Genomic DNA, 27,427 nt, shown 5'->3' with positions numbered 1-27,427 from the left:
CTTAACGTTCCATCAATACTGCAACATCGTTCAAACGCAAGATTCCCCAGACCTTTAAATCTCCATCCATAAATCCACTGCCTTTCGTCGTTTAATATTTTTATTGGCCTGTAAACGTTTTATTGTCTACGGATGATTCACGCACGCATGTCAGCGATCACTGATGTAGAACGGGCGTACCTTTCGTCATAAGAAGAACCGCGGAGCGTTTCCTCCTCTCGCTCGAAGGGATCACGTAGGTTCACAGGTGATGTTACCGTTTCTCAAGGTGATGCGCGCAAGGTGTGCTCACAATTACGTGAACCCACTGAAACGCCGAACAGCCGACTAATTATCAAGACAATACCAGCGCGATTAGCCTGCGGTAGTTTCAGCCCAGCCAGGTTTTTCGCGCTTCGGTCGCGTCAGAGGAACGAACTGATATCCCCTGCGATCCGACGCGAATAGTAAAAGGAAATTCCCGTTTTTGTTCGCGGGGCTCAGGCCTCGCTCGAACGCTGGCTCGGAGTCATTAAGCAATCTTCCCACGTTAACTTGACAGAGACAGCATTATTAACAAATAATGCGACGAGATTCGCTCCGATAACGATAATAGGTAACGTGGAATTATTGCCGGTAGTAAAACGGCCCGTCCTCCGTAGTCGGGTCAACAGGTCGGCCATAAGTCATTACTCATTGCTCGCTTTTGATTCTGCAACCGAGATACCCTTGAACTGAACGGAAAAGTGCCAACGGAAATTGCACGGTGGTCCATAAACGTGTCGCATTATGGAGTATGTATAGTGCAGGCATAATTGATTAACTTTTTTCGAACGTTCTTTCCTACAAAAGAAATTAGCTCTAGGGATTCCTCGAATAACCATTTCCTCTCTTTCTTAACTTATATCTAATTTTATTACACTGATTAAATAAGGACAAAATCATTATATCTGAGGATAATGTTTAGCCAATCAAATTTTTGCTTCTAATTATCATTAATGTTAATGAGCACTATTAGCCCTAACAGTACCCAAGGATTATTAATATTAAACGCTAACCCCCTAATTGTTGTATAGTAAAGGAGAGGACTTTCTAAGGTATCTTTTCTCTGTTACATGAGTCTTACTATGTACCTATCTCTAGAATTTCCTTTCTTCGCCACTAAATGTCATTTCAACCCTATCAGTGGACAGACTGTAAAGTCGCAATAAAGGTATATCATCGTTATCCTGTAACTCTCATTGACGCGAGTTAACAGTATTGAAATTCCCCTTTCGCGCGTCCACTGCGGAATGCCAGGCATATTAGTCTCGTAGGACGTCTTTTTATGCACGATGGAGGTCAAGGGTCCCCGACATTCGCACAGGTGAAACGTGCAGCCTGAAGTTTCTTAGAAATTCGACGATCCTCGAAAGTGACGGTGGATACTATCCAGCTGAGGATGGATTTTTAACCGCGACCATCGCGTTTCATAGGAACATTCGTGGCCCGACCATTTATTACCGCCTCGCGAGAACCTGGAAGAGGTCACACCGTTCGTTTCTCGCACATGTGTGTACACAGCGTTGAAGAAGCCGCGGCTTGAAGAATTTCCGGTGGATAGGTACCTTCGTGAAGGCATTGCCGCCGTCTAAGAGAGTGCAGAGGCGGCGGGGAGAGGGCGTGGTCGTGAGAACCAGGATCTTTTGTCTGGTCCATGGCTCAACCAAGACGGTGTAATCGCGGTGCTCAACTTGAACCAACTGTTCGTGGAATGCCAATGTGAAAAGCAGTAATTAGAGTCACGTTTGGAGGCTACAATTTCCATTAAATGGAACGCTGGGTTTCCCTTTGTTTGCACTCCTTTGGAATTTTTGGAGGTCAGGGGTCCAACAGGTGAATTGTGGAGTACTTGTACAACACGCGTACAAATTTAAGGGAACTGTACTAAATGTACGAAATAACAGTCGTGAAGTAAAGATTCAGAACTTCTGATGTTGGTTTAATGTTATCGTAGTTCGAGAATAGGATTTGATATCTTGACACTTAGAACTACATTGGGAATAGACCCTGTCAGTGATGGGAAATTCTAAAAGACTTCCAAGATTTTTGTATGAGCATCCAAATTATATACCACAAAAGGCTTTTTAAAATTACTTTACTTAGATTTTAGATTCCTTAGAGGGCATCATTTGCATAGGTTCACTCACTCAACCTTATATCTCGTACCAATCTCCCTCAAAAACTCTTTCTTAATCGTAATTAGATTCTCCACTTGTTACACAACACGAAAACCACAATTAATAATAACTCAAACCATGAATTAAACTATTGTTGCGAACACAGGACATGATATTCAGGATTAACAACAATAATTTCACAATGGATCGAAAATATTACAATACTCGTTTAGATTGCAATATTTTCTATCGTACGCGTTGCATAATACAACTTCCTGCCTGTAGACAAATGTCAAAGGTTAGATCCATTGACGTATTCATTGAACTGTTTTGAATGGACTTCATTAGCGTTTCATTGAATTCATTGAGGTCAGGCCTTATCACTTTTCCTTAATACTAGAATTTCTTTAACTAGGCTGGACCACAATGATCGAAACACGTTTCCTGCATTAGGACGTCATTATCACGTACAGGTTTACGACATCCTGGCTCCATGATCTGTCGATTCCGCTGGGCAAGGCTTGATATACCAGCGCTGTCGTTGTGCGTTATTCACAGCCAGTCGTTATAATAATTGTTTCAACGACTTTGCAGCACGATACCAATATCCATCATTCTAACACGGTGGCATTTTACAGCCACCGAGATATTCTTACAGAGGCGGATACTGGCACCCTGGATGTGGGAAATGCCAATTCATTGATTACTGTTATTTCTCCTATTCGACGGCATAAATCGTTCGCGGATCGTGCTCGCGCTGAACGATCGCTCTGCCTGCTCCCAGAAGCGCTGGAATTTGTCTTCCATACGAAAAACCTATTGTTCTGAAAGGTTGCGAAACCGGGTTATCAGGTGTACCGTTTGTCCTTTTACTGTGTAATCTTGTCAGAGATTAACGATAATGCCAGGACTTTGTGACATTATAATATATATTTATGACGAGTAAAGAGTGTAGTGCACAAAGGGATGAGATGCGATGAATGAGATACGTAGGTATCCATATTTGCTTCAGAAGTGATATGACTGGAGAAATGTGATTAACTCTAGAATGGCAAACTGGGGACTTTCATAATCCCAGAAAAATACTGATTCTTGTCGCTGTAGTGTAAAATAATTGTAAATAAAAATATAGTTTAATTTTTTCAACAGTTGAATTTTATGGTCTTAGACTGTACACTTGAAAGTATTTCAGTGAGCTTTTATGGAATTCTTTATATGTACAAAATTTGTGAAAATCCAGCTAAACCTGAAGGACCCAGTGTCCCATGTAGCAGTCTGGAAAAGTGTTTCATTCTAAGTTTAGATGAATAAGAAACAATTATCTTTTTTGGAACTTCATATTCAATGTTTTAAATACTGTCTTCTAGTATCGTAGTGTTGCAATCAAATATGATTGACATCAGCCACTTACGTTGTTATTAAATAGTCAGTCGTCTGAGGGTCAATCGCCACAAAAGGAGCACAGAAGCGGTCTCTATTCTTCAAGAATACTGCAAAATTTGTCTCGATCAAAATTCAATTTGAACCTCACAGAAAAAGTTCCAAGGCTGCTGCTTGGTTCCGCAGCGATCATCGTGCACGCATGCTCGATACAAAACCACCATCTTCCTCGGATCGGCCAGCCCTGGTAACGAATACAACAAAAGCACCGAAATCCATCCTGCTAACCATGATTGATGATTCTCACGGGTCGGAACCGAGCTGAATTTGCATCGAATTTATATCGTGCCGCTCGCAAACTGTATAATGGAGTAATAGCGGGCCGCGCTACCGCTTTCGATACCATGAATCTTCCGAACACACGCCACGAACATCGGAAGCTACATTGTACGGGCATCGGGGCGAAATATCACGAGGATATGGTAAATGGTGGCTACGGTTCCTTATAATAGCACTGGTCGCTTTCGTGGCAAGCCGACATCGACTCCGCGAGCTAGTCCCGAGTTCGAGGCTAATAAATACTTAATCCCCTCGATCATTACCCGAAAGTGCACACGATAACTAAACCTGCCTGGGTAGAATCAACCATTGGGTGTGTATCTTCGTCCCTGCGAATTTTGCTGGATTTGGTCAGGGATAAATTTCACGTGAGAAACACTCTGAACGAATGGTGGAGAGTTGGTGTTGGGAGTATTGATAAGTGGTGGTAGATATGGGACAATTAATGTACAGTTTATTTTATATAGTTCAATTTTTTGTAATTTGTATAATTTACTATATGTAACTAATTAGCAATTAATGTAACCTCTTTGCTAGGGTTACGTTGTGTTTACACTGAGGCAATAATGAATAAAATTTTGTTGGCATGTGTATAAAAATAGGAAAAACGTAGGACACTTTTGGATGATAGGTTTGATAGAAGATAATAAAAAGTTCAGATGCATGTATGCCTGAAAACGCATAGTTTCTTAGTTACATGATATAAGTAACAAGAAACGACAACGTTCCTCGTTGTTGCCACAGTGTGGATTTCATATTCACTATGCTTTGAAACTGTTTAAAACAAACAGGTTTTATTAAACACAATGTATGGAACGTGGTTCTGAATTGAAGTCGTTTTGTAACCTGGAATTCTTCACTCGAACGATTTCAGAGCGTTTTACTGAGTAATTTGCTGCGATTATCGAGACTGTGACAATTATCGTAATCATTGGGAGTATTTTCTTCCTCTTAAGGAATAACTAGAGAGCCTGGTGATTAACGTCGCAATGATAATGAAGTAACTGCACTCATTAAGAGCCATGTTGCGGTGTAATAGATTAGGGACAAATTTTGTTCTGTAGCATTCGAGGAAAACTATTGGCATGTATATTATTTAACAGATTACTACTTTTAATAAGCAACCGGAAATATGTGATTAAGTTACTTGTCAATTTAACAAAACAGAAGATGTAGACAGTTATTAAATATTTTTTGGAAGCATCAAAGAACAATAAATTGTTTTGAATTGTAGTTCATCTAACTTTTATTAAAGCTGCAGTAGAAGTTAATAGATAAACGAAAGATTGTATAGACGGTGGTCCATTTAAGTAAGACCACCTAAATATCTCTTTTCTAATTGTAATGATACAAAAAATATTTTACATGCAATTTGATTAGTATCGAGGGACTAATATAGTGCAAGGGCTGTTTTTCTTCAAAGTCACAAATAAAACAGTTTCACAGAAAATATTTTTTATATCATCTCAATTGGAATAGATATGTATGTAAGTGAGCTTATTTAAGTAGACTACTTTATATAAGAACTTAGAATAAACAAAGAAATTTTAATCTAGCAATAAGTGAGCATAGTTTGCTAACATAGAAAATAGTGCATTTCTTTTCAGTCCCTCTATCGTTAAATTTCGTCTTCTTTAAAGAACTAGTTTCTTCTTTATGATCTACCCATCAGCAATTTAATTTCGTAGATATCTACAAAACCAAATACTATCTAAGAAATAAAATATCTCTTTACTGAAAGTCGACTACTACAAGGGATATAAATTAGACCTTGCATGATTTCCACACTTCACCAAATTATCCTCTCAATTCACACGATCGTAATTAACAAGCTACAATTAATCACAGAAATCGGAGATTGTATGCACCCTCCACATCCATAAACACTTAGAATATTGCTATCGAAAACCCCCAAACAATACAGTCCCACGAGCTCCCTACTTCTCCGACACGTTGTTACCAACACGATAGAATTACCCATCTCCCAACCACGCGCGAATCCTGAATTCACCGCATCGTTAATGACGGCTCGCTGATAAATCGACCCTGCGGCTAATTGAAGCCTCGCGGTAACGCCTCGCTGTCCCGCCGATATATTTTATTGAAACCACAATACCAGCGTAAATAATTAATGGCGCGTAATGACCGCGATTAAATTGAATCGCGCGTATGCGAGATATTGCACGTCGCCGTCGGTACTTTTTAATAGCTAACCAGCGTTGTTATTTACTAGAAGCGTGCACGCCGCGGGAGCAGCCCTCGATCGCATTAGGAGGACGCCACGCGGAGTCGAGGATACAGTGGGATCCTCCAGTCTCGCTCTTTCCTCCTGCCCCAAACGTTTCCCTCTTTTTCCCAGTCACGAGAATCGTCAGTTTGATCCTCGTTACGGGCACGCAGATCGGTTACCCGTGAAACTTAGTAGCTTTCTCAACAGACGCGATAATAATATATCGCGCCGTGGGACTATCGCAGAAGCAAGAAACGGGTTATCACTCGTGCCAGTGAGTCGCTGATACTGGTTCGAGATAAACGCGAGCGTGGTTTTTAATTAAATACGCTCTAATTTCCTTTCGATATTGAGCTAGAAATATCGCTCCTTTCTTTGATATACGAATGAATTAACTGTTGAGTTATGGGGTAGAGTGGTATCTTAATTGTGTTGTGATATCCTCTGCAAAGTTGTTATATGTTGGATGGAAATCCATCGTTGTGATTTAACTAGTGGAGGATTGTACTTTCAGCTAGATTGGGTTCATGAATAATTCCGATATTCGCTAAACACGTAATAAAATCTGTAAGTCGATTCAACACGCGTTAATTACAGGTAATTGGACGAAAATTAACGCATCCGTGCTGGTGAACTTCTGCCACCTGTTTCTCGTTATGAAAAATGGAATGAATTAATAAGAACGCATCGCGTGCAGAGGGTATATTGAATTCTTTGTAAGAATAGAATAATTTTATTGATAACTAGGAATCAGAGGATATAGATATAGTACAGAGGATATAGATATCTACTCTTTTACTTCAGGGACTCACATCAAGCTAACTCTAAAACAGAAATATGCCAGTTTGTTCTTCATTAATTTTAAAAGTTGGTTAAAAATATATTCAAGGCAGTACTTTATACGTCACAATAAAAATCAAGGTACTCTTCCGAATAAAGATCGCAGTTCATAATATACGATTCGCGGAAGAAGCGCACTTATCTTGGATTAAGGTATTCCTGAGTTATGTCGATGAGACATCAAAGGCAAGCGATCATAAACGTTGTAGATAAATTTGAGGCTACCAGTTTGAAAGCACTCGCGAAGATTCTGCTCGTAAAATGATTAAAGAGCGATTCCTCGTTAAAAGACATTTCAGACCTCGGTTCCATGCTCCCAGAATATTTCACGTTGAAATATTAAGATATAACGCGAACAGAGAGGCAAGATACAGCTAAGAGCAGGGTGGAATGACATCAAAGCGCCGCTTAATTGTGCCACGTCATTTTTAATTAACGTCTCTATCGTTAACCCACTTGCTAAGTATTCGATAAGCCACATCAAAACGAATCCTTTTCATAGCCAAGAATGGTTTAACAAATGTTGTTAATTCAATCAGACGTGTAATCAGATTAAAATGCTCGACCTTTCGTGATTAGTGGATACTAATTCTTGTAATATTTTGCGTGCCACGTATGCGGAGTTGCTGGAAATTGCGATAAGACAACTATAAAATTGGAAACCATTCTAATCGATCTTCTTGGAAAACATACCAAGTATCGTGAAGTTTCTAATACATTATTAGAAACATACCTTTTCAACTATAAAGAATAGAAAATCGAATAACGTTTATCCAACAACGTGGAACATATGTTTCACTGTAAAATATAATAAATTAGGTGTCTATTATTATACAACATTTTTCATGATATTTTTACGTACCCTACGCTGTTTTATTTATTAACACGAGGTATATTTCTCCTCAGTTTCCCTGATTTGCAATTTTATGACACTACACGAATTAAAAGAGTTAACTACATCATAATTTCGCGTTGCATTCCTCAACGATTGCTAAGTTAATTATTAAAAGATGAATGCAAAAAGCAGTTGGTAACTACGGATTATTACTACATCTATCTTTGCTAAACTCAAGGATATGAAATTCTCTGCGCCTATATTGGAACCAAAATACTTCTTTCATAGTATTAATATTCTTTTCATCCATCATTACGAAACAATAAATTCCAGAAAATTTCTTAATACTAAAATTTGGTCATCAAGAGGAGACACTTAGTCACAGTTGTCACTGTCAGGTTTTCGGGTGTACGCCGTGTCCATTTAGAATTATTTTCCCAACGTTTCACTATCAGTGTGTGTCTCTTGACCCCCCTGATGAAGCTAGTTGCAATACTAGTGAAACGTTGGGAAAATAATTCCAAATGGACACGACGTACGCCCGAAAACCTAACAGTGGCAACTGTATGATGCAGGGGCGTGAAAGTCTCAAATCTTCACTTAGTTACAGTTTAGTAGTAAAATCTTCTCCACGCGATGAGAATAAGAAAGCCTGTATCGTGTTGGCTTAATATAGCGTCAGACTCCTATGCACCGCGGGACCAGAGCGACATTACAAATGAGTGGCTAAGCTCGCCGTTGCAGTTAATTAATGGAGCCGGACGGTGTAACGGGGCGTTAATCTATGGCGCAATAAACGTAACGTCGGCACGTAAAAATCCGATCAAAATGCATTAATAACGGGAGAATTAATGCCTTCTTGCGGCGGTGCTCGCACGTCGGCCGACGTATTGCGTGCGTATGGGCGCCCCTCGAGCCAGTACGTATTCGTACCGGCTCGTAAATGGACTAATTACTCGCAATTACGCAACAAGACCGAGTGCGCGCGGCTTCCTTCTCCGTCATTAGTTCTTCGTATTTCCCAGCGAATTACATAATAATATTCAGCCGATGGGCGTCGAAACGTTAAAACGACCGATTTAGAGGCATGGTAGCCGCGCGGCTCCGAGCGATCGAGCAGCTGGCTTTTCGATCGTGCATGGAAACAACCTGTCCCGACCGTTCTACATAGCTGTATATCATTTGCTACTGTTTCTGCGGATACTATTCAACCGCATTCTGTGCTGCTGTTCGGATCGTCGGGTGTATATGTTTTTTTAGAGACACAAACTGTAGTGCAGGAATATGAGTACACCTTCAGGAATGAATTCAGTAGAGGAATTGAATAATGAATGAAGTTGGAGACTGTAGTCGAGGGATGCGGAGTTTTTGTTGAATCGAGTTTAGAATATTGTGAGGACTTGTCGACAAGTTGTACATGTTATGTGTCTTTGGGTTAAAATGTTTAAGCCTTCTATTGCTAAGGGCAATTATGTATGTACTTTAAAGAGTTAGTCACTTAGTTACGAAAATAGTGTTTATTTAAAAATAGAGCCTATATGGAATCGTAGATTTCAACTTTTGCATGGCATTCATTTCATGAAAAAGTTAACATGAAACTGTGAAAAAGGAAAATGTATACAACTGAGTTTTCGTTTGAAGTCTTCATAGTGGAAGAGTGAAAGGAAAATGGTCATAACTCTTAAGTCATAAGTAGTAGAAAACTGAATTTCATCAAAACTTCAATTTTGAAATGATCTGAATATGAAAACCCTTGACCTGCAAAAGTTTTAAAAAGTTATCACCAAAAAAGTGTTCAACTTCATTAATTCTGATTTCAAACTTGCACAAGTTGTAATGTAGTAAATGGCTACTTGCACATGAACTTTGGATTAAAAATAACTAAGAGTGTAAATTCCTTCTATCCGATATAGTTCGGTATATTTTATTCGAAGGTTATCAACATATTGACCCTGAGAACGTGTATAAATAACTATGTAAAGCTGGTCGCTGACTATATCAGAACTGAAGAGACGTTCAGGAAACATGTCTGTCAAATTCTCTATTTTCTTATTGGCAGTTGCCATGACTTATTGTATAATTGTTGGACAAGTATCCGGTGAGTGTTTTCCTATAAATTCACGATATTATCGTAGATAATTCTAAAGTTGTATATATTTCATAATTTTTATATTGCATTTTCCTTTAAAAACAAGTACATAGTTACTGTTCATTATAAAATTTTATCACTATTAAGAGAGAAGATGCATACCGAATAGAAGTTACTACGATGGATGTAATACGTGTTTCTGCAGTGCAGATTCAGTCAGTATAGGATGTACTGAAAGAGACTGTGCAGTTTATGATCCTGATACTAATCAATTTGTAGGATATAAACCTAAGCCAGCTCCAGAAGACTTTTGGAAAGAAAACTAGTAATTAATTCTACACTCTACATTCCACATACAATACATGATTATAATTTGATAACTCATATTATCCTAGATACTTATATGTAAATTACAGATTTTGCTCTTGTGCTTCATAAATTGTATGGCGTCAATAAAGTTTATCAATTTAAATTAAATTTTAGTGTCTTGATAGTGTCCCATATGATTTTGTAGCTTGAGACTGACCTTAAGATTTTTAGGCCAAAGTTGAACATATGCAAACGTCTCACGAGATGACGCAAGCGATAAAATGTATAGGAGCATTCTGAACATAGTAGGAGTGAAGATACAGATAACCATGCCATATATAGTCAGTCATCAGTTGTATCGTTTACTGAGAGACACCGTGACTCTCGAGAAACATGCCATCGTTTTCCTCTTGATGCTCAATATCAGTGGCTCGATTGCGTCAAGTGTCCCCTGAGTTCTTCATCCATAATTCTTCGCGACGTGAAGGCGATAATAACGCATTCACAATTTTGTCAAAGATAGGTGCAACTATTACCACTACAATAAAAACTTCTGTATTGCACGTCTATGTCAACATTTTATTAGTAACCCTAAAACGACACCCTTCTATTTTTCAGTATAACACTGTAGAGTTACTGGCGACCCAACAAATTTTAATATTTAGAATAATATTTATTATTTTCGCAAAATTCTTTTCCCATTCTCCCTTAGACAACTTAAGAAAAGAATGTTGCACAGCCTGATTCCTATTTACAGAAAAAGAAACAAAAGAGTAACCCTTAAATGATACCATTTTTCGTGCGTTTTTGGTCCCACGCTTTCAGATACAAATTTTCTGCTAAATGTTAGTTTATAATAAGGCATTACTCACTGCAAAATTTTTAATTGAGCCGACAATTAGGCTCTGAGATATGACAGATCAAGATTGATATACCTAAAAAACTATGCGTTTTCAAGCATATGTGCGCATGAACTTTCCTTATTGTCTTCGTCTCTAGAACCTATCCTCCAAAAATGTCCCACACGTTTGGAAACACCTTATACATCCAGAGTGATATCGTAATTAGTCTCGAAACGACCTGTAAAGCACCCAAGAGCCACGGTGCTTCGATTCCAGATTTTCGCAACCGATAATTGTGTCCTCGGTGCTCGAGCAGCGATCTACAGCGATCCCAGCGCCGCGAAAAATGTCATCGTTTATCTGGGCCTTCCTCGTCCCGAGGCCCCGTCGCCGTCAAGATCCAAGATCCGCGGTGACAAGTGCGAATATATCGATCAAACCGATGCCATTGGTGGTTTCCACGAGATAGACCGCGCGATGGCACGTCGTCGTCCCGTCGTCACTCGCGTCGCCCATTATCCGCGTCTGCTCGCGCGCGCTTAATGGGATCGCGAACCGCGCTCGATCGCAACGCTCGATTTCCCCTGGACCTGTCCTCGTCCCCCTCGAAGCGGGCTGAACTTGATGGCCGATTGCGTCATCGAGTTGTGACCGTTCCTACATCTAGACGGCTCGACGCTGGCTAAGCTTTTAGGATCTAAGCTCTCTTACTCTCGTTTTCCGCTCAGCTCACGGTCCTCCTTCCTCATCCGGGCTTTCGCGAGCCCTCCCCTCTACCCTTCTTCGCGCTGAGCCGTGCTGAACGACGGACCGAGAAATACGCTCGGTGACTTGCATACAATAGAAGAGAGTGATAGGCAGTTTTCTGAGGGATCCCGGAGTCGTTGCAACGCGCGACAGCTGTCACGGCGTCCTTACCAGAGAGGGGCTCGGCTCGATAAGAGCCAAGAATAAACGCACGGACGCACGCAAGTCAGCGCGGGTAAAACGCTGGGAAATGTACCTGTATCGACGAGTTGCCGAGCACACGGCTGGGACGATGGGTTGGGCATTATTTAAATCGTTTCGAATAGATACTTGCGTATGTTAGAATAATTCTGGTGTCTGAGATGTATACATTACAAATGTATTTTGTGATTAAAAAACCAGGTTTCAGTATCTAAATTGTATGTTGGATTCACTGAATCCTGGTGGTATGAAAAATGCTAAATTCTTGGGATGTTAAAATATTTCGAAATAGGTATTTAGTCTAATTTAAGTTGAATCGCAGGATATAAGAGTTTGAAATTTTAGAGGGGTTTATAATTGCGACTGTGATACGCAATGTAGACTGTCGGTTTCAGAAAATTGATATAATTAGCTTGCAATATTTTTTTAAGTTATACAGTGTTCCCAGGTTGAACGATAAAACTGAGATAAACTTCATAGACTATCGTGCATAAGTATTTCGACACTTTCACGTTATTGGAATACGTAAAATACACCAACTAAAGTTCTATAATATAGAATTGGCTACAAATCTCATCTCAGCCGATTATATAAATTTTACAAATACCAAAGAGATATTACTTGCTATAAATAGTGCGTAGTGTGTAAGTTTAGAAGTGTAACACATTTCTAATCGTGTGAAAGTATCCAGATGCATATAGACAGTACCGTATGTCATTTACTAGCAAACCTTTGGAAATACTTATTCAGCTATTTTTGATTTCAAACAAAGTGTTAATTTGTGTCGTATTTGTTACAGGTGAAAAGCCCTATCAGTGCACGTGGGAAGGCTGCACATGGAAATTCGCACGTTCCGACGAATTAACGCGGCACTTTCGCAAGCATACGGGTCAAAAGCCGTTCAAGTGCCATCTCTGTCAGCGATCGTTTTCGCGGAGCGATCATTTGTCGCTGCACATGAAAAGGCACTGATGAAGAGAACCTTCTAGCTGATGGAAGGAAGATCGAGGAGAAGAAGATGAGGAAGAAGAAGGAGAACGAAGGTGATCACAGATTCCGAGGACTCGGGACTGGAATCGCGATCGTGGACAACCACGATGATTCTTTTTAATTATTCGGGACCTGAAGAGCCCCGTATCGATTGCGATCGCTCAAAGCCAGCGATAGCGGTCTGGGGTTCAAACTAGGAAAGAAGAAATGAAGAAGCAAACGAATTCATTTACTAGGTTTAGAGGTTTAACGAGAAAGTATCGCTGTAATTATTGGTGAACGATCTCGCGAATCTGTTAGCAGTCGCGATATTTTCTATTGTTAAAAAATACGTTTCTTTGGCTTTTTCTATATCGAGAAATCAGTTTTTTCTTGAAATTGTTACTGTTTCAAGTTTTGAGAATAAGAAATTTATTTATTTTGTTATCGAATTGGACATTCGAGGAATATCGAAGCTTCGGCGTTGAAAATCTGGACAAGCGATTGCTGCAGGTTCAGCGCAATGACACGCCAGTGCGCGTGCCGCTTCTGTTCTTACTTCTAACCGATTTTTTATTCGTTCGTATTTCCAGTTCATGTTCTTTCTCTCTTTTTTTCTTTTTTTTTTTTTTTTTATTTGTACGATTAAATAAGGCCAGCTCAACTAGTCTAGAGCACCATGTATCGTCTATTGCGAAGAATAGAGCCAGTAATGAAGGGGAAGGAGTAATATTTGTTAAGGTAATTAAACGGTTATTAAGTAAAGAGAATTATCGAACTCCGGTGACGGAGCTTGGGACTTAGCATGCTCAGTTAAATAAACTACAATCGTGATCGTAAACGTCTTTTGTAAAGCAATTTAAATAGCGACAACGTTCAGGTTATAATGCACAAAGAATTTCGCGTTTAGGGACGGACAATCATTAACGTTTTCATCGTCAAAGAAAACAAGGGAATCAGACGCTCTAGTAGCCAGTATTATCACGTGTGCGATTAAGCAATACACGGTGCGTATACCATCGACGGCATTATACGACGCTTTTTCGAGCCTGTTTTGTCTGTTGTTTCTTTCCTCGTTCATCAGTCGCCGTGAAATTCTTCGATCGTACTGTCAATCGAGAAATCGGTACGCTCCCTCTCGTTTAACACAAGGTGCCAAAGTAGAAAGTGCGAACGTACTCTGTTCTCCGTCGGTGCGTTGCCTTCGAACGCGGAGAAGTAGAATACCAGATCGAACAATTATTTTTGAAAAACGCTTTTGCACCGTACACGTCCAACATTTCAACGTGTAACCCCCCCTTTGACTTCGTCCCCTACCAACGTTTACAAGCTTGATCCGTGCACGTTTTATTTTGGCATCCGATAGCTCAATGTGCACCATTCGTGGCCAATCGAAACGCTCGAACCCTGCTCGAAAAGCTGAGGAGAAATTCATTCAGAAACACGCAGAACGTACGTCTACGTTGCTCGTGGTTTCGGAACTTGTACATAAACGGTCGTATCAGGGTTTCTTATCATCGATGCATCGAGTCTGTTCAATTATTGTCTGTCTAGACGAAGGGTTTGAGGATAACGTAGAATAGAAATTCTTACGAAAATTTCACACATATCTGAATCGAAGGCGGTGACTCTGTGCGTTGAGAATGAAGATTGGGATCACGCGGAGTCCTCTGTGTTTAGCTGCAGAAGTGCTTGTTTATAGTTACGTGGGTTGAGAAAGAAAATAGCGATGTTTGATTCGCTGATAGTGAGGAACCAAGGAGAAATTGGAATACAGTAAGTTCTCGCTATATGTTCATCGTTTGGGATCAGTCAGGAACATATATCGTGTACATGGCAGGCAATTTTCATATCCCTTGAGCCTAGAGACGATTGTCTGTGTCGGATGGAGTCAGATTTTAAGAGGAGAACCTCTTCCCCTCGAATAGAAAATATAGGAATAGCGATGAACATGTAATTTGTTAGGAATAAAATCTGATGAACGTATAACAGAATTTACTGCACCTTACGTAACCATAACCGAGCATCTGGTATTTGCAATGCAACACTTCTCTTGCAAATAAAAGTTACGCTAAAGGATTGCTTCGCGTGAGATTGTAACTCATAGTCGGGAAAAAGTCGAATGGCTGCTTAAGATAAACGAAAAGTTAAAGAAGCGATTTTAAGCAGCCAGTTGGCTTCGCGTAGCGGTACTGTAAATAATTTAGGAACCTTGAGAAACGCGTACGTTTCCATACGCAGCACATGTGTAGCATTCCCAGTTTTCTTCAGGCCTGTGTCTTCGCCGGTTGCGCAAGCGCCGCGAAGAGCAGCGAAGGCAGTTTGTAAGCAGAAACGGAGGAAAACGGAAACTATCTCGAAGCTAGTTGAAACGATGGAACAAGATGCCAGTATATGCTAGAGCCAGTTTTATATCGTTAAAGAGAAACCTCTACGTGTAAGGTTAATGCAAAGATTGATAAATTAATATTTGTTACGTGTTGTATTTTCATAGGGAATAGTGCCTTTTAATGTTTAAGGAAGAGAACGCTGCGTTAGGCTTTAAGTATACTGCTAGTGCCTTAAGTCACGCGAATCTTCGTGCTTGCACACATTTCATAACCCGGACCCTCTCGAATCCTCGCCCGGAGGACCGCGGTGAGAGATGCCCAGCGTTGCTTTATTCGGCTGTGGCTCGCAGAAATCGAACGCTGGATCCTCAATCCTCGCGTTACACTTCGTCCCACTCGACACGATTTACTTTCAGTTCGAGTTCCCCTTCGTTGATGTACCGTTCTCGAACCTCGTAGACTTCGAGAAAATTGGGAAGCGCATTCATCAAGATCTTATGGATCTGATATCAACCTTAAGCTATGTCTACAACAACGAAGAACATTTTGTCATCACCTGTCGCTGTATGTTCCAAGATGTTTCTAAGGAACACTAACTTACAGAAACATTCTGTCTACACTGAAGCAACGTAGCTCGAGGAATGGATATTGCAGCTTCAAATGGAAACAGGTAACAAAGTGCGACATTTGTTGCTGCCAACAGAAACACGAAAAAACTAGAGAAATATTCGGCGACAAGCGTCGACCTTTTAGGCTACGCGGAACAGCAACAGAGAGTTCCTCGTTGTTGCCTCACTGTAGACATAGCTCCAGTATCACCATACAGTTTCTATCCCTCCCTCAAGAACCATCACTTCCATTCTCCGACGACCATAGTTTTTCATAACACCTCGATTTTCCTTCTGCTCTTGGATTCATCGTACCAATTCGAACCTCACGGATTTCGCCGTCGACCTGCGACTTCTTGCCGATCGCCTCGGTGACCGTTATCGGTAGCACGGTTCCATCCAGGGAGAGACCGCGCCTCCAGGAGGCGCATGAATAATTTTCGTATGATCGTCACTGCGAAATTCAATCCGAAAATGGACGAGGTGCCACCCAGGATGCCACTCTACGATCTTGATGACTGATACCGTTGTACCTTTCCTGTAGGGGATTTCTTCGGCGGAGCAGCCGTCAGTAATCTGAGCGCGGGCGCAAGCGATGAGAAATGTATACTGACGTCATGCCGACACCCTCTTTGATCATTATCATTTTTTCCACCGAGAGAAAGGGCGAAAGAGAGAGTATGTGTATGAGAGAGAGAGCGAGAGAGAGCGCGAGAGAGAGAGAGAGAAAGAGAGAGTGAGTGTGTGAAAGAGAGCGAAAGAGTACTCGTGTCGAGTCGTGCACGCATCTCGACGCTGCATCCAGGCGTCGTACGGACGATTCCGTTTCTTTTGTTAATTGTCGACACGGCTATGAAACGAAACCGACCAGAGATTTCACGCAGGGACGCGTCGTGCTCGCACGTGAACGCCTCGCCGTACGTGGAGGTTCGTTTCGAGCAGAACGTGGAGTTCGTTTCGAGCTTAATTAGACGACAAGACGAATGAAGATACAGCTGGATAGGATTCTCGAGCGTCTGGCATCCTCGACCCGAGAAACTTCATCGTTTGATTCCGACTACATTCCAATCCCCGTAAGGCACACGCCTAACTGTCGTTAAATTATCGTGAAGTTATCGTTATCGAAGCGGGGAGACGCTCGAGAGATCGGGAATTTCTATCTGTGACGGGTGTCTCTCAAGACTAGCCGCGAGTGGAACATTCCTCGAACACGCAGACATTCCTTCGATCGCGACGGGGAGAAAAGGTTTGCGAAAAGTCGACGCCCGTTTTCGCGTCGCCTCTTCGATTCACTGTCGAAGGCGGATCAGTGGACGGTAGAGAATGAAGCTGGAACGCAACCGAGTTTCTATGAAGGCCCAGCTGCGGAGATTGATATTTCAAGTGCCTTAACAGACCGTTGTTAGTTGACAAGCGAGCTAGTCGCGGTTTCAGATTCAGTGACCGAAATCGTTGGTTAGGAACTGGAGGACGCTCTCGAGAGTTTAGGTGGCACGCTTTGGAGGGAAATGATGATGTCAAGGAATGAGTAGAACAAAAAGAGGCAATTAGGTTGGAGAATTTGCGTTCGTAGTTTGATTGGTCCTTTGGAAAGGTTTCAACAGTTGATTGATGGAGTTTTGAGTTCAGAATTCTGAGTTTTTGTCAAAATTAAGAGTTGTTGTATCGAAATGGAGATTTGAAGAGTGTGATTATAGTTACATTTTTAGGTTGCTATTCGTAAGAAAGTCTTTCAAGAAGTGGAACCTGAAAATTGAAGTTAATAGAAAAGTATGTAAATTTTTAAGTTAGCAAAATTGAAAAGTTAGAATACTGGAATACATAGAAATTTTAATATTTGAGTACTAAGAAATTTGAATATGTAAATATTGGGATATTTAAAAATTTGAATAATGATTAATTTTAAAATTTGAATATTTAAATATTTAAAAAATTGAAAATTTGATTATTAGTATGCGTTAAAATTTTTAAATTTGAATACTTATACATTTTAGATATCGCTGGATCTGAGAAAACAGAAAGAGTGGTGAATATATCACGATAACTGTAATCTGGTTTGAAAATTGTAACTGCAACCGAGCACTCTCTAATTGAGGAACAAACGAAACGCATCTCATGACAGTAAAGTCTTTCAAAATTTAATGCTTATGATTTTCAATTTCTTCAATTTCAATTCTTTTAACGATCATATTAACGACTGCTGCACGATCGTTAAATGAAAATCGACGTACCTGAATTTGTTATAAAAATGTTTCATTTCATCATGACCCACGTGCACTTACACACGGCTGTCGAGAATAATTCCACGGAATTTTATTGACAATTTAAGGGATATTCGTAACGAACGCATTAGGAGGACGTTCAGAAGAGCCTTCGAAGACCAGTCTTTAAACGATCGCGATGCATCGAACTTTTCGAGGACGAAGCTGACAGGTCAGTACGTCAGACTAGCGATAATTTTCCCATTCTTCGTTTCAAGGGCCAGTAAAGGTACATGTACACACGCAACACACGTCATACATAAACGCATTAGTCACTCACACGCATACCTTATCAAGCAAGCTGCAATAAATTGCGTCTTCAATCTGCGATCATGCGCGGTGCTCAATCTTTCTTGGTGCTTTCCGTACGTTCATTTCAACGTACGTATATACATCAACGTGGACAATACGAGAAGATCGATTCTTAAGGATACCTTGCGCGGGAGCGTTGAAAGTATCGCTGCGAAGGGTGTGCGCGTGCTTGCAACCAGGGACATTAAACCACACGAAACAGGAAACGAAATTTAGTGCTGAACTTTAGTTTATATACTCTGGATTCTATTAGAAATTAAATAAATCGTCTAATATGTTCAGTAACTTTGTCAAAGTAGATTTGCTTCGTCTTATAAATGGCACTTTTAATGGCACAGAGCACACTTAAAGAACTTGCAAACAGTAATTTGTCAACAGTAACGTGCAATAATGACCCATTTTAATCGCGTTTTATTTAGTAAAGTGTATACCTGACAAATTGTGAGTTTAAGGAGAAATGGTCCGCCACTGGACAGACAAGATATCAATTTCAAAACGTAATAATTTTTCTTCATAACATTCGTCTAATTTGAAAATATTAACTGTTTCATGTGGTTCAGTGTCTCTGGGACGACGCCGCGAACGAAGCAGTTAAATTCTCGTGGAGACACTAAAACGGAACTACTAGATCGTAAGGTAGACACTAGCGGAGCAATAACTACTGTAAATAGTATATATAAAGTTGCCCGTTGCGGAACGCCGATGGGCGAGCAACGGGCCATCGTAACATAGTTCTCTCGCAATAATGTAATCAATGGGGGCCAGTAATTCTCTCTCGGATCTCGCACGGATTTAGACACTGCGAGGCGCGTGGCGTGCCCTTATCGCTGAACTTCGCCACGGCGTTGTCTTATCATCGTGCGTCGTTCAGGTTCCTGGTGCAAGCGTGGATCCCGTCGAAGGGGAACACGACAGTTCGTTCAAACCATAAACGTGGCCGAGCTCGTGTTTTCGTTCGGCGACAGCTACACGTGGACGTGGAAGTCGAAGTTCAGGGAAGGACGAACGATAGTCGCGCGCCACCAACTATTACTTCGTAAGGATAAACTGTATATGTTTTGTCGCGTAGGCTTGCGCTAGGATCGATAATAATATATTATTTACGACTCACTGTATAAACGAAGGCATTATACTGCATAAATGAAACTTTGTACTTTCTAATTACTTTAACTGCGTCGCTTGAGAGGACGGTCGCTAAATCGTATCGCGCACGTCGGCAGGGGAGGTTTCGTTAGTGCATTAAAGGAAAACGATAAATAAATAAATATATTATATATATATATATATATTGAAAATCTATATATATAGACAAATATAGATATATATTGTAAATGTGGTTGTAATCTTATTACTGTTATATCGATATATCGATGTCCTTCATTTGGATAATTTATTTATTGCAAACGAACGAAGAGCGTGTAATTAATCGTATCTCCCGTGGAAGACTAGGAACGGAATTATTGGGGTGATAGCGAAATATATTAATACGCACGGAATTATTATATTATATATATATTTATACACGTTATCAGCGCGATAGACGTGCCTGGGAGGCACGTTATCGCCGCGAGAAAGTCCTAACGAAAAGAACGGTACGGTCGAGCGCGTATTTAATATTGTACTTCGCGATTCCTACTGCGGAAGTAAAAAAAAGTTATTTGTATCGTGAGGACGACTACGTCCCGATCGATCGTTAATAAATTATATATGTATATCGTCGAGTCGCGGCAACGTGCATGGCGCGTCGCGTTCGTCCTTTGTGGTACAACATCGCGCCTGTCGATAATCTTATTATCGAAATGATGGTTACATATTTTAGATAATACTATTATCAATATCATTATTATGATTCTTATTATAATTGCTACTATTACTATTATTACTGTATTTGGCAGGGTTACGACATTAAAATCGTAAAAAAAGCTAACACTTGACCCGACTTTTATTCATTTTCCAAACTTGTTCCCCAATTCCTGTTTCCAGAATTATTTATATCATACTGTGATAACGAAAACAGTGAAATGTGAAGACCTTTTTTATCACGAAGAAATGTTAGAGCTTTTTTATATTTAGTTGTTGTCTATACTTCTTGTAACGTTTTCTCTTTTTATATTATAAACTATTATATAGATTGTTCTTGAACAAGCAAGTGTATGTGAAAAAATAAGTTGAAAATACTGAATAAAATTTGGTAGTATCGTGCCTCGTTTTCGAGAAACTTGACTTTAATTTTAAGTTGAACATGCGTACAGTGCAGTATAGTGGTGACCGAATAATTACAGCGAATTTTGCACAGTTATCTTCTCGATATTACACATTATAATTTTTGGTCTATTTCAACTTCCCTCAACAATTACAACATTAAAATCCTGAACACGCTGCAAGTAAGTAGAAACCACTACACAGTTTTTAGCACCTACTTCAGGCGTATTCTTCCACTTCACAGTAGATAAAGTCAGTGGTCAGACAATGCGCTTACTACACACACCGCGAACCATTTTAATCCCTTACTACACTCGTATCTGACCAACGTTCAATCTCAATTTTCTAGAAAAGAGATTTCGTTGCATATCTACGATTAATTCTTTTTCTGTGACACCCTGTAGCAAGTTAATTCAATCAACAAACCACAAACCTTTATCTAAATACCATAAACCTAATAGAATGACAGGAAAAGAGGAGTCGTAAGTCTTCCAGGGATTCATAAATGGACGTTGAAAGAAGGTTTCCACGAAGCAAATTAGAGGGAAAATCAGTTGGCGATAAGCCATCAAAGTCGATCAACGTCGATCGAGAAGTTATCGACCTGCGCGAAGCCGTAACCCTTTCCGTGGACATTACCAGCCAGGTCTCCCATATAAATACATCTGCATCCTCGTTAAGGTTTTACCCGTTACACGGTAGTTAGGAGGTCGCGGTGCGATAAATAAAGCCGCAACGGGGCAAGCTCTACGGAGATGTTTTGTGACAGGCAAGCCAGTCACAATACGATCATTAGGCTATTTTCCAGAGTGTAGCACCCTAAGACGCAATATCTCTGCCGCGGCCGCGTATTTGTCCCGTCTGGCAACAAGATTTCTGCGCGCTGGTATTCCACTAAGTTGTAGGTAGTCTCCGTACTAGGTAAGTACAAATCCTACCGTATACTCGCACGAGAATTTGTAGTCCGAACCGGCGGCTATAACCGAGGCCATAACTTAAGCGGAATACCGCTGTTGATTCCAGTTCCTCGCCGGAATTCTCTCCTTCTCCCTCTCCTTCTCTCCCCCTCGACAGCTCTGCAATTGTGGATATCAACGATGACATGACGTCCTCTCGTGTTGATCCCTCACCATTCTGAACGCGCATTTATGGTGCGTTTAGATCAAGCGAACGAATGCTCGTTGCTCTTCCACTTCGGGGAACTTTGACAGTGTGAGTACACTTTCGTTATTTTACGTCTTTAATTAATTAAGGTCATTCATCCACACCTTGCCCTTGCCTGGCTACGCCAAGTATTTAAGTTCCAGGGTGTGGACATCGAAGCAATTCTCTGAGATGTTACATCTGTATAAATTTCTGATTAGAATGTCCGCGATATGAGTAGATTGTGATTTTAAGGTATTCAATTTTTTGTGTAGTTTAAAAATGTTTAAACTACGTTCAAATGTACTTGCAGATCATTCAGATTTCTCAGCCTTTTTATGCGTGTTAAGTTGCTGTTGGGACATTTTTGTCTCGGATTTTCTTACGTATTTGGCGCAATTTTTTTACTTTTTTGAAGCTTTTTATTAAGATTATTAATCGAGAACTAAATGAGAGAACACTCGTGTCACCTAAATTTTACTGAAATGAGGGAAAAACTAGCATTGGTCTAAAGTTTAGACTGTAGACGTACAATTAAAAACAATGACGTGCGGATCGTGAATCCTTTAATCATATAATTAACTCCCAATTAACGAAGAGTGTAGAGATCCAATACTAAAAATTCCTTATTGCGCCTGTGGTGTGTCATATATGAGCACGCGCGTGTTGGACGAGATAAGTAAACGTTGCCACTTGTATCAAGTTCTCGGGCAATGTTGCAAGCGATGGCAAAAAAGTAGAACTACGTCGTTTATGGTAGCAGCGATAAGAAACTCATACTTGCTACAGTTGTACTCGTGGTGCGACCACGTGTCTTCTGATTGAAGCTGTTCATTGATTCGATGCATTTCTAATAGAGTCAGATATCGATTAATAGTGCATCAATTATTCACGACATGTGTTATTCAGGCTTTCAATTATGCAATTTAATAACGCAGAGATAAGACTACGAATGAAATAACTCGAATTTTAAATTGACGATAAATTAATTAGAAGATAGGAGAAACTGTGTCAATTTTGCAATTAAAGTTAAGTCAGATAATTGAGGTTCTACAGTACGTCTTTCACATTTAAAATGCCTTTGGGAATCCTTCGAAAATTCTATCTTCATTTTCTGCTAGTATCTGAATTGATATCAATGTTATTTTAAAAGGCGAAAATTTCTATATATTAAAGCTACGCCTACACTAAGACAACAGCGAGGTACATTTCATAGCCTTTTGTATAAAAAATAAGAAAAATGTAGGACACTTTTGGAGGGTAAATTCTAGATACAAAGACAGTGAAAAGTTCAAATGCATACATGTATGTCCGAAAACGCATAGTTTTTTAGTTACAGGCTACAAGCAACAAGGGGCAACAGAATCTATACACCCCAATATTAACCCTAAGAAGTTTAAGTTATTAAAAGGTTTAAAATTAGCCTTTGTCCTAAAAAGTAACATAAAGAAAGGTTACTAAGTCGGTATTAATAGTCCTCAACAAGTCCTAATAGCAAATAAGAGCCTCTAAACGAACCAAACATGAAGAACCTCTCTTAGTCTCTATCTCTATTACACAAAGACAGGAAAATGCATTCGATCGCTTTGGATTTCGAAAGACCGATATTTCCATGCAGCCAAGGGGGAGAAGTGGATCGATGATTGCGGCACGCATCCCTGAATCGAGCAGCCGCGCGTACTCGCGCGCTGGCTAGTTCCCGGACGTTTTTACTGCTCTCTGGCTTCTAATGGGATCGTGTCTCCATAATTGAATTTACGAACGGCTCCCGTCTACCCACGTCGTCCATTTTCCGCGGGGCCTTGTTGACGGCCACGTGACGTTCCCCATCTTGTCACGGACCCAGCCGGACACAAACGTGCTTAATGTGCCCGCTACCACGCACGATTTTCATCCAAACACCAGCTCGACGCTATATTTCGCCGACGCTAATGACGATATAACTTAACTAACGCCACATTGTCGGTGTTTCTATTAACCGTGGTCCAGCTATCAACAAAACGGTTACAAATTGCTCTGCACGAGACCTCTGAGCGACAGAGACGAAAGTCGATGGTTTCTCCAGGCAAAGGGAGATGGTAGGCAAATCCCAGTACAGATCGAACGCGACGGTAATTAAATTTAGAAATAGGAATTACGAGGGCATCGATGGTGGTGGCGAGATGTGCTCGAGAACGTTGATCACCGTGTTGTGCTCGGTAATTGGACCAGCGACGGACGAGAAGAAAGAAAGGGAAGAGTTATTGGGTACAGGGTCGGTGGTCGCTTGGTTGCAATTAGCGACACCGATTGGAGAGGAACGATGCTCGACGTCGGGATACGCATTTTGCGCGATTAATCGATAAAACTCGAGTCTCTCTAGCACTTCAGGAACATGGCATGTAATCGACGATCACGCTTGATGCAGGAAATTATGACTGTGACGTTGGTTTATGTTAATGGTAATGTATTTATTGACTAAAACTTTCATACTCAAATATACCCAAATTTTTTCACAATTTTGTTAATAATGCATTATACACTACAGATAGATAATCAGACACTTTAGTGGCGATAATGTTTAAATTTTGTAGAATGTGAATGTTACATTATCGACTCAATGTAATAAAACAATGAATATTTTTATTTCTACTTTTTCAAATAATATTGCAAAAATACTTTGTATCTTAAACTAAAAGTGAATTTATTCATCCAATCAAATATAAATAATTATTATCGGCAAGCTAGATAAACAATTAATTTAATTAGCATAAAATATGTACTAGAATCATGTAAATGACAGTATATTCTATTTACTACAAATATCAAATTCTTCTCTTAATCTTAGGTATATATGACAACACAAAAATGGTCTCGGTTGCTAATAATGGTACCTGCATAAAACAGACGACATTTCCGTTAGGTTTATGTATGGTTACATATAGTTGTGCATAATGACTAAGTCGGTGTGTTATGATAGAAAACTCTGTGTTTCATAGAAATAAACTCTGTGCCAAACAGAAATAGATGATCGTTCTTCCTCAACATATACTCAAGTTAATTCTTAAGCTACTTTGTGAGTAACTTCAATGCAGCACGACTGCAGTTCTTCGCTATGGGAAGACTGAGTAAGCCGACGAAGGAACGAAGATCCTTTAGTGAACCTTATCGAGTTGTTAAATCACCGAAGGGACAAAAAAGGGCTCGAGGTATAGGTATTAGAGTATCTTCCACGGTTTCTATCCAGCCTACTACCGTTTCAGCGACGTGTGAACGAAACCGAGCATCTTTTTGTGCGATTGCGCGCAGTTATAAATCATGCCTTCTCACGTGCACATTCGTAGCCAGCCTATTTGATTGCGTACGTATAAGGGACTGGATACTACGTGGACCGTTACCGTGGTAAAAGTAACGATATAATTTTAGCTATGTATTAGAAAGCGAATTACGAAAACATTCGACGCTAATAAAAGCCACCGTCACTCGTTATCTAATTAATAGTCCAAATGTTACGTGTTTTAATAACAGCGCGGAAGTAATGGAGAAACGCGCGAAACAATCGAATATTTGATTCGCAAACGGAAGTTCCGCGTCGGCGCGGTGAGAACGATGTCATACCTCTTCTACCGCCTCTAAATAAAATGGGACAGTAATTTAATTATCTCGAATTGATGACGGTAGAATGGATTTTATTAGACCGCCAGCGATAAATGCCGCGTTACGAACGTGAACGACCACAGTTAAGGCAATTAAATACGTTTATTGAGAAAAGTGGCTAGTGTTCGTAACGCGAATTATTCACCTATATATTCTGATGCATTTCAAGATGCAAACATTGAATAATTGAAAGGAAACGGGAGAGTTAGTACTTCTACTATTACAGGGTGTTCAACAACAGTCGTCAGAAATTTTAAGAGAAGATTCTTCGTGACAAAATAAAACGAAAATGAAGAATTACGAAAATACGTTTGAAGCATTGCTTTGAAGTTATTAATTGTTGCGAAAACGCTTCAAATTTTAGGGTAATAAGTCTGACTTGGGATTTATTCTACTACCAACGTACATTAGTTAGGTCTGAGTCTGACACAACGTAGTCAGTAGAATAAGTCTCGAGTCAGACATATTTTGTGCAAAGTTTAAGGTGTTTCTGCAACAATTAATAACTCTGAAACGAAGCCTTAAACGCAATTCTGCCACTCTTGATTTTCGTCCTATTTTGATACGTAGAATCATCCCTCAAAATTCTTGACACCTGTTGTCGAACGCTCTGTACATGTCTACATTTGATACTTTCACATAAGATACAGCTAAAGCAGTGCAATAAGGAAATATGATACTCAAGTCCACTTTATCGTGATTATTTATTTTATTGGACTGTAAAGAAGGTGGCTTCACACAGTCCCTGCAATTATTTCCATTCACCTGACAATTTACTAAAGTAGAAACTCAATTACGTAACAATCGCGAAATCTGTGTTCACTAAACATTATCAAACAGATTGTTTTAAAAATTATGTTGAGACACAAAATAATAACGAAACGTCAAAAATAATTCGGTTTAGAAACATTGAAAGATGCTATCAACTTGGGAATAATTTGTAAATACAATTGAGTAAACAGAATGAATTCACAGAAAGTCGTTATAAAATAAGAGTCATTATAAACCTGAAAGGGTTGAGAGAAACTGGATAGTTCTCTGACAGAATGGATCATCTCTGAAGCATATTCACGTACGTATGCACGCGTGTACCAACTGGACCACTCTGTTTGCACACTTAATAGAATGGCACTAGACTCGCAACTCACGGATAACGAGGCGACTTCACGAAACAAAAGATCCCAGGCTACGTTGGTGGACATAAGCGGACACGCGCGCCTGCATTTCTACGAAACTGCATCGCAGAAACTTCTTGCCATATCCATAACGCGTACCATATCTCGCGATCTTTACGACGGAGCTAATCATTTGACGACGGCTGTGAGCAAATAGTATCGCAAGAAATTGCAACAAAGTTCAATCCATTAATGAACATGTACACTCTACAAATCATCGACGCTTTGAAAAACTATCCGTTGAGGAATTTGATTAATGAAGTCTGGAGACTACGTTGATTGTGTGTACAGATTTTGAAATTATTCGAGATAATCTTAGAATACGAATTCTGACAAGATTAATGATAAAATGTTTCAAAATAAATTAGATAAATGGTGATTACGTTCTTTTGTCGGAGTAAAAATGAATGAGAAATTGAAGTTTTTGGAAGGTTCATGTTGGCAAAATTTTTGTGAATTTTTTCAAATCAATAGGAAAAAGAAAAGTATAAATAACATCAACAAATAAAATTTCCTAACAGTGAATAGTATTTTTTTTTAAGCGAAACAACATGAATTTAAGCAGCTAAGAGAAATATATATTCAGAGTTCAAAATTTCAATATTTTATACTATTTGGCTTCTGGCTCAATCTTTCATTTCCTCTTCATGTATCAAGCCACTTAATGCGAATTTTTACTCTAATATCAGAAATATTTCGATGATCCTCTTTCTACTCATAATGATCAAGATTTTAGAACTGGTCTCAAAAATTCTAAAGAGAAACCATTTTAAGTATCGAACAAACCTGTCGCAAACATATGCTATAACTAGTCTGCGGATGTTTATAGAAATCCCTATTT

The 27,427-nt window shown here is 39.8% G+C and overlaps 2 protein-coding genes across 2 annotated transcripts in view; both read left to right on the top strand.

Annotated features, from left to right (window-relative positions):
- LOC143177551 (uncharacterized) overlaps nucleotides 1-18,288 on the top strand; it is a 422,101-nt gene extending 403,813 nt beyond the window's left edge. Inside the window, exons 6-7 of the mRNA XM_076375538.1 lie at nucleotides 12,750-12,993; nucleotides 18,187-18,288. Coding sequence (XP_076231653.1) covers nucleotides 12,750-12,922 — 173 coding nt within the window. The 3' untranslated portion in view covers nucleotides 12,923-12,993; nucleotides 18,187-18,288. The remainder of the gene's footprint in view (nucleotides 1-12,749; nucleotides 12,994-18,186) is intronic.
- LOC143180145 (uncharacterized) lies at nucleotides 9,788-10,328 on the top strand. Its single transcript, XM_076379680.1, has 3 exons — nucleotides 9,788-9,860; nucleotides 9,999-10,176; nucleotides 10,268-10,328. Coding segments are annotated over exons 1-3 (252 nt in total). The 3' UTR covers nucleotides 10,269-10,328.
- Nucleotides 18,289-27,427: the final 9,139 nt, after the last annotated feature.

The sequence above is a fragment of the Calliopsis andreniformis genome, chromosome 1 (genome assembly GCF_051401765.1).
Source record: "Calliopsis andreniformis isolate RMS-2024a chromosome 1, iyCalAndr_principal, whole genome shotgun sequence".
In the NCBI taxonomy this organism is placed as follows: domain Eukaryota; kingdom Metazoa; phylum Arthropoda; class Insecta; order Hymenoptera; family Andrenidae; genus Calliopsis; species Calliopsis andreniformis.
Note: the sequence above shows the minus strand (reverse complement) of the source record. Positions and strands in the feature narration are given on the sequence as shown.

Coding starts and splice junctions, on each gene's coding strand:
- LOC143180145 (XM_076379680.1), top strand. CDS start 9,788: ATGTCTGTCAAATTCTCTATTTTCTTATTGGCAGTTGCCATGACTTAT. Junction 9,861..9,998: donor AATTGTTGGACAAGTATCCG/GTGAGTGTTTTC, acceptor ATCACTATTAAG/AGAGAAGATGCATACCGAAT.